The 7,547-nt window shown below is 57.3% G+C and overlaps 1 protein-coding gene across 1 annotated transcript; it reads right to left on the bottom strand.

Moving 5' to 3' along the window:
- Positions 1-311: 311 nt before the first annotated feature.
- Positions 312-1,650, bottom strand: LOC144246180 (serine/threonine-protein kinase pim-1-like). Its single transcript, XM_085579550.1, has 3 exons — positions 1,305-1,650; positions 737-913; positions 312-415 (listed from the first exon to the last, which is right to left on the bottom strand). The coding sequence occupies exons 1-3, from the start codon at positions 1,633-1,635 to the stop codon at positions 312-314; spliced, it is 612 nt and encodes a 203-aa protein (XP_085435676.1). The 5' UTR covers positions 1,636-1,650.
- Between the last annotated feature and the right edge of the window lie 5,897 nt (positions 1,651-7,547).

Here is a 7,547-nt window from a genome sequence, read left to right as displayed (position 1 = left end):
AGCCCTGCCACTTTGCAAGGGCAGCTGTTGTTCCACTGCTGCATTTCTTGGCTGGACAAAGCCCCTCCTGCCCGCACTAGGGCCTGAGCTGGAAGATAGAAAGAACCAGCCGGGAGGGCAGGCATGGAAAGCTTGACAAAGTCTGAAGGCAGCACTCTGATTCCCCCTTTTCCCACGACGTTTCTTTAGCTGAAGTTGCTGAAAAGAACCAGCCCCTTGACACACCACAATGGGTTTGCTGTTTTATTTTTCGGGTTCTCAGTCCTGCGTGGAACTCGGAAAGTGGGTGCTGCAGAGGCTCCGGCAAGGCATCAAAAGCGCCGGCCCTGCACCCAAGGGTGGCATGAGATCTCCTCCAGCTCCGGCCTGTCCGCAGGGTGCTTGGCCAAACACCATCGGATCAGGTGCTGGAGCTCTGGGGAGAGAAGGCAGAAAGCGCCGGTCACCGGCAGAGTCTCCTGCCCAGCTGCCCCCGTCGCCCGCGGGGCCCGGGCCATGTTGTGCTGGGCTCTGGGCCGTGCCGGGCTCCCGACCGGCTCTGCCCCACACAGGAGAGCGGCACGGCGGGACACGGCCGCCTCCTCCGGCCGCCCGTGCCGCGCTGACCCCGTCGGCACGGGCCCCTCCTGCGGCCGGCCCTGGAGGGCAGATCCACGTCCCGCGGAGCTGGTGAGGGCCGCGCCGAGCTGCGCGCCGCCAGATGCCAAAGCCCGCCGGCTTGAGGCCGGACACCCACCTGGAGAGAGCTGCTGCCGGAAGACGAGCTTGCCCAGCACGATGTCAGGCTCATCCTGGAAGGGGAGGCTCCCGCAGACCATGACGTACAGCAGCACGCCCAGGGACCAGATGGTGGCCGCGTGGCCGTGGTAGCAGCCGAGCCAGATCCACTCGGGCGGGCTGTACACGCGCGTTCCTAGGGGAGACAGGCGGCGCTGGCCGGGCGCAGGCTGCTGCCTTCCAGAGCCTGGCGCCGGCCTCCTGGCCGAGGCAGGGGCTGCAGCCGTGACCACAACTTCCCCCCGAGGCCACCCGCATCCCCCAGCCAGCTGGCCAAAGGCACGAAACCATTCCGCAAGGCCAAGAAGGCCAGCGGAGCAGCCCAGGCCCTCGTGGGCCCGCTGAGCCCAGGGGCCGGGAGCCGCTTTTGCCCCCCCTCTGTCGGCAGGGCCGGCAGCCGGCTCCTGGGGCTCGGCATCCGCCCCGTTCCTAAAGGCGGCCGGCTGAAGGACGCAGCCCGCAGCCCAGGAGGGAACGGGGCCGTGCGGTGCCTGGCACCGGGAGCAGGGCCCAGGCCATGGGCTCACCGGCAAAGCCCGTGAATGCCCGCTCCTGGAGGAAGGTGCCGCAGCCGAAGTCAATGAGCTTCAGGTGGCCGCTCTCCGGGTTCACCAGGAGGTTCTCTGGCTTGATGTCCCGGTGCAGGACGCCGCAGGCGGTGCAGTGCCGCACGGCCTCCAGCACCTGGCAGAAAAGCCAGCGCGCCTGCTCCTCGCACAGGCAGCCCTGCTCCTGCAGGAACTGCAGGAGATCCTGCGATGCCTCCGGACGCTCCAGGACCAGCACGAAGCTGTCAGGCAGCTCAAACCAGTCCAGGAGCTGGATGATATTCTGGCAGCCAGAGCCCACCTTCTCCATGAGCACCACCTCCAAGGGCACGCGGGTGCCGTCGGGCTGTGAGCATGAGAAAGTCAGTGCCTGCAGCAGCCTGCTGCTGCTGCTGCTGCTGCTGCAGCAGCCCTGGGGCTGCGCTGCGCCCTGCCCGGGATGCCCCAGTGCCCCCTGGCGCAGCCTCCCAGGCGCTTGCGCTTCCTCCCGCCCGGGGGATGCTCGGGGGTGCCGCTGCCCGGCCCCAGCTCCGCTCTCCGGTGTGCCCAGGCCCGCGGGGCTGCGGCTCCGCACGCTGAGCCCGCCCCGGGATTCTCCCTGCCCGCCACGCCCCGCTCTGTCCCGCTGGCCCCGTTCACTCACCAGCTCGTCCCACTGCAGGACGCTCTCCCGGGCCACGCGTTTGATGGCCACCTGCGAGCCACGGAGAGAGGAGGGCTGAGCTCCAGCCCTGCCGCTCCCCGCCGCTGCCCCTCCTGCCCCGCCCGGCCGTGGCGGCCACTCACCGGGCTCCCGTCCGAGAGGCGGATGCCCGAGTAGACGGTGCTGAAGCCGCCGCTGCCCAGCTGCGGGCCCCACAGGTACAGCTCCTGCCGCTGCCTCTGTTGCCCTGCGGCCGAGAGAAGCCATCAGCCTTGCGCCCAGAACCCCCCGCAAGTGCCCGCGAGTGAAGCGGGCCGGGCCCCCGCGGCCGCCGCGCTCTCACCTGCTTCCTGCTGCGCGCCGGGCAGCGGCCACCGCCCTGCAGCCGCCGGGCTGGCGAGCGGCAGAGCCGGGCCGGGGCAGCGCGCACAGGCGGCTGCGGCAGCCCCGGGGCAGCGGGGCAGGGCGGCACCGTCGCTGTCCCCGGCGGCGTGGGCTGGGCTCTGCTCCTGACGACGGCCGGGGCTGCAGCCCGAGCCTTGGCACAGGGGGATGCCAGGAGCGGCTGCAAGGCACACAGGGCTTTTTCAAGCCGTGCCGTCGGAGGCACTGGAAACAGCCGGCGACTAGGCTGCTCGCAGGGGCCCTGGCCTGGCCTGGCCGCGCCCCTCCAGAGCCCCGGGGGAGCCGCAGGCAGCTCCTCGGGAGATCTCACCTGCTACTAGAAAGGCCTTGGCTGCACTCGAGGGCTGTCTTGGGGCAGCTTCCTGCAGATGGAGGAACCTCCGTGCTGTCTGGAGGCCCGTCTCCACCACCAGGCTGGGGCTGTTGCTGGCGGGCAGAACCAGAAGAGCGTCCTGGCTGTCCTGGCTGCTGTGGGATGCCCACTGCTGGCTCCAGGATGCTTGCTGCCCCAGCAGCTGCTCCAGAGCAGGCTCCCCTGCACCGGTCTGGGCTCCCAGTTGGACTTCTGGGCTTTCCCTTGCCACGTCAAGGGTCAGGATGTTGCCTGTGTTGTTGAAGTCCCAGAGTCCAAGGGAGCTGGGAGGCCTGTCCACGGGCTCTGCTCCTTCTGCAGACTGACAGGTCTCACTGAGCCTCTGCAAGGGATGCAGGCTGTCAGAGATAGCAGAGGCCCCTGGCTGGATGCAGGGTCTCTGACAGCCTGAGCTTCCTGCATGAATGGTGATGTCTCTCCCCTGCTGTGCCATCCTTGCAGGCCTTGAGGCTCTCCCAGGGATGGAGAAACTTGCTGGGAGCAGCCTGTGGATGGGATGGAGGCTTCTGGAGGAGCTGGCTAAGCCACAGCAGGGCAGGTGGCCTTGGTTCTGCAGCTCCTCCAGTTCTTTCCACAATGCCTGCCACATCCCGGAGTAGAGCGGCTCACGTGTCCCGTTGCCATCCCCGAGGTGCAGCATCAGTTCCTGCAGCTCCCGGGCCTCTGCCAGGCAGGGGCCGCAGCTGCAGGGGCTGCCCAGGGGGCTGGCGGGAGCACGTGGCCGCTTGCCAGGAGTCGCCCGAGGCCTGGGGAACCTGGGAGCCGCAGGGGCTCCTCGCTTCCTCCGTGAGCCTCTGGGCTGGACTCTGGGGCGCTTCCTCCACTTCCCTCTCCGTGTCCGCCGGCCCCGCGGTTGCCGGTGGCCAAAGGCCCACCAGACAGCCACGGCGGCCAGCAGCAGGAGAAGCACGGTCAGCAGGACGTCACCGTCACCCATGGCTCCGGCACGTCCCGTCGCGACTGCACTGGCAGCTGCGGGCGCTGGCCCGTCTCACACAGCGACAGCGCGGTGATGTCACAGCGATGTCACAGTGCTGCGGCCAGCACAGCCCTGGGACATCACAGCCCTGCCTCACGCCAGCGCTCTGCCCCTTTGTGCAGTCACAGCCCTGCCTCGGCCCCGCCCTCCGCAGTACCCCAGGAGGGATGAGGGGGCTCCCCAGGGGCACTTGCCAGCTCTCTGGAGCAGAGCGGGTGGAAGATTCTTCTTTACGTAGGACACAGGGATGAGGAGGGGAATGTTGATGGTCTCACCTCCTTGCTGGCAGAGCACGGGACATGGATTGTCCAATGTGCCACTGCAAAGTCCTTGAGGAGGGCAAGCCCCGCTCAGCAACATCCAAGCCATCCGTGTGCTATCCACCACATTCCCGTCCTGAATCCAAACCCAGCTCTTTGCCGCTCCCTGGGAAGAAAATGGATCCTATCCCACTGAAAGCCAGTACATCTGCCCATTCTTCACCCAGCACACCCTTTCTGTCTGTCACACAGCTGGACACCTGTTCCAGGTGTATTCTGTGAGGGACAGGATCAAAACTCCACTTAAAACCCTGAAATAGAACCTGCTTTTCCTTCCCATCATCCATGAGACCAGGCCAGGACATCGCTGCTGTTTCTGTGCTGCTGGAACTCCAGTGGTGTGAGCTCCAGTCGAGGGATCTTTGACCTGTGGATGAGCCCAGACAGGAGCAGGACACCCGCAGACATCCGCGGCTGGGAATAAGCCCATGGCAGAGCAGGAATCTCTCAGAGTACCTGTGGCCATGGTTGTTTCCATGCCCAAGAAGGGATTGTGGCCCAGGGATAAACCTGAAGCCTCTGTGGCTGTGGATTAGGCCATGCTCAGCAGGTAGCCCTCGAAACATCAGTGCCTGTGCCTGGGGTCGTGCTGGAGCACCTGAGAGCCATGACCATGGAAGAACCCCTGGCAGAGCAGTTACAGCCTTGGGGGTGCGGCAGCCGTGGTTCAGGCCAAATCCATTTCTTTAGTGGGGATGGAAAACTTAATTGCCTATACTTTGTATAAAATCATGTTTGTAAAAATGTAAGGTTCTAAATTCTTAGGTTCAGTAGAAATAAAACACTGCTAATTTTCCTTCAGCTATTTTGTTACTTGTTCCATGGTTATCTTTAAGAGTGAATAAAGGATACAAAAGGCGCTCTTAAAAATTAATTTCAAGAGCTCTTTGGAATTTTGTTTTCAAAGGAGAATGAAATAAAGAGGATTGATAGTATGACCTATGCAGCTGGTGACAAGCTTGGTATTATGTTGAAGCTTTTTTAAAATTATTGGATATAGCCACTTTTTAAGAAATCTTGCATGTAAATATACTGTTAGTTTTTAAAGTAGAAAAGTGTAAGCTGATGTTTTGTAGAAGCAGCTGAATGCATTGGTCTTCCTGGCAGGTTTGGCTGAGTTGTGTTGGTGAGTGTGTGTTTTGGTTTTGTTGCAGTTATCCTGGAGAGGATGGTCTGGGCAGGAGAAAAAGGCTCTCTGCAAACCTAGCAAACAAAAGTACCTTGTAGCTGGGCTTTGTTTCAGAGCTGGATCTACACACATCCTTTTCTTATGCAGCCTTGGAAATTGCACCGCTCCTTTGCTGTTAATGACAAGGTTATTTAAATATGACAAGGTAATCTGGACTCTTAAATCATGGTAGCCTTGCACAGCACAGCGTGATCCCTTCTGTTCCCGGAGAAATCTTGGAAGTTTTATGGAAGAAATTGCCCCTTCAAGGCAAATTAATAAAACACTTTATTCTGTGAACTTCATCCTAACATGAGCACTGTGTGAGCAGTGCTCCAAGCAGTGTCCAACTAGAGTCACCCTTGAAAACTGGAATCTGAAGGATCATCAGCCTGCCTGGGTCACTTTGTTGGATGCATGGCATTGCTGGTAAATTTGTTTCTTCCAGAATAGAAAAGAAAAAGAAAATTGAGGCTTTTTGAGGGTGTGTATTAGATAAACTTTTGTCTGATAGTTCCTATTTATTGATATTCTGTGGTCAATATCACCGTTAGAGTTTGAAAATCACCTATCCAATCTCTGTAGTATGTTGAGAACTTCAAATATAGATGTTTCAATATTTGCAAAATAGTACTTATTTCACTTGGGTTAAATTTAAATTGGGTTAAATAATGGGGAAGCACAGCAAAATCTTCCAGCAACAACTACTTGGAGCAGTGTCTTGGTTTGAAAAGACAGGTGTCTGCTAAAGAAGGCAGAAGCCTCCCCTGAAACGGAAAATGTAAACCCCTTCCCTCCAAATCATTATAATTTTAAAATTAAAAGGCTCTCGGTTTAAAATATGGGAATAACAGTTCTTGTCCTAGTTTGATACGGAAAGAGAATTTTTTCCGGAAGGACGAGGTCAATTTAGATATTAACCAATTGAAGGTGGACACACCTCTGGGAATATAGAGGGGTTAAAAGCAGAATTCCCAGGGGAACTCGCTCTCTTTAGTTCCGGTCAGCGTGCAGTGCAGCCTCCCCCGCCTGGCCCGTGGCTGGGTGGGGAGGGGAAGGCCCATGGCCTGATGGAGGTGAGGCCGAAGGGTGGAGGGACTGAAACCGGGCTGGCCCCTGCAGATGGAAGGGTGGAAGAAATCTAAGATGTCTCCGTCCCCCCGCAGAGAAACACAAGATACACAAGAAACACATAGAAAAACAAGATGTAGAGCTGTATTTTCTTCAAGAGTCTGTGCCACAAGAGACTCCTGCCTCCCTCGAAGGGCTGAGTATCGATTGTTTAGAAGGTAAAAACCTGATTGGGGTCTAGATTGTGTCTCACTGTAGTTTGTTAGAGTTAGGTGGTAGGAAGATGACTGCTTTGCAAGGTTTCAATTTGATCTTTGTGTATTTTTTCTTTCCCTTTTTTCCTTTCTCTTTTCTTTTGTAGTAGTAGCTTAATAAAGTTTTTTTTCTGTTATTAAGCTTAGGCCTATTTTGCTCTGTTCTAAATTCCACTTCACAGCATTCAAGGGAGGGATCACATTTTCATAGGAGCACTGGCATTGTGCCAGTGTCAAACCATGACATTTTTGGTTCCCTGACCGGGAAAAATAAAATAAAATCAAATAAGACAAGATAAGCTAGTGATAACATAAAAGCTGTAAGATGAAATCAAAGAAGAATAAAAGCAAAGCATGTGTTAAATTTTGAAATAAATTAGGGTAGAAATTTAGTATAAGTTGCTGTTTCATATAGAATGTGTTAAATGTAATTTTGATAGTGATTTTTTGTTTCTTTTTTTGTAATCAGTGTTCTCTGAAGCAAAGGGTAGAGTGTCGTGGTTTGACACGGAAAGAGAATTTTTTCCGGAAGGAAGAGATCAATTTAGATATTAACCAATTGAAGGTGGACACGCCTCTGAGAACACAGAGGGGTTAAAAGCAGAATTCCCAGGGGAACTCGCTCTCTTTAGTTCTGGTTAGTGTGTAGTGCAGCCTCCCCCGCCCGGCCCGTGGCTGGGTGGGGAGGGGAAAGCCCATGGCCTGACGGAGGTAAGGCCGAAGGGTGGAGGGACTGGAACCGGGCTGGCCCCTGCAGATGGAAGGGTGGAAGAAATCTAAGATGTCTCCGTTCCCCCCCCCAGAGTTTCTCTCCCGAGAGAGAGAGAGAAAGAGACATCGGCAGTTTTGTCAGCAATTCCACCGTGAGGAAGGAGGAGCGGGGGGAGCTGCAAGGTGCCCAGTGCGTGGGAGTTGCCGGAGTCTGGGCATCGAGCCATCCGTGCGGAGTTTGAACTTTTAACCCTTTCTTGAGAAATGAAAGCTTTGTGAATTTTTCCTTCCCCTCCTC

This window comes from Lonchura striata, chromosome 4 (assembly GCF_050655825.1).
Source record: "Lonchura striata isolate lonStrDom1 chromosome 4, ASM5065582v1, whole genome shotgun sequence".
Taxonomy (NCBI): domain Eukaryota; kingdom Metazoa; phylum Chordata; class Aves; order Passeriformes; family Estrildidae; genus Lonchura; species Lonchura striata.
Note: the sequence above shows the minus strand (reverse complement) of the source record. Positions and strands in the feature narration are given on the sequence as shown.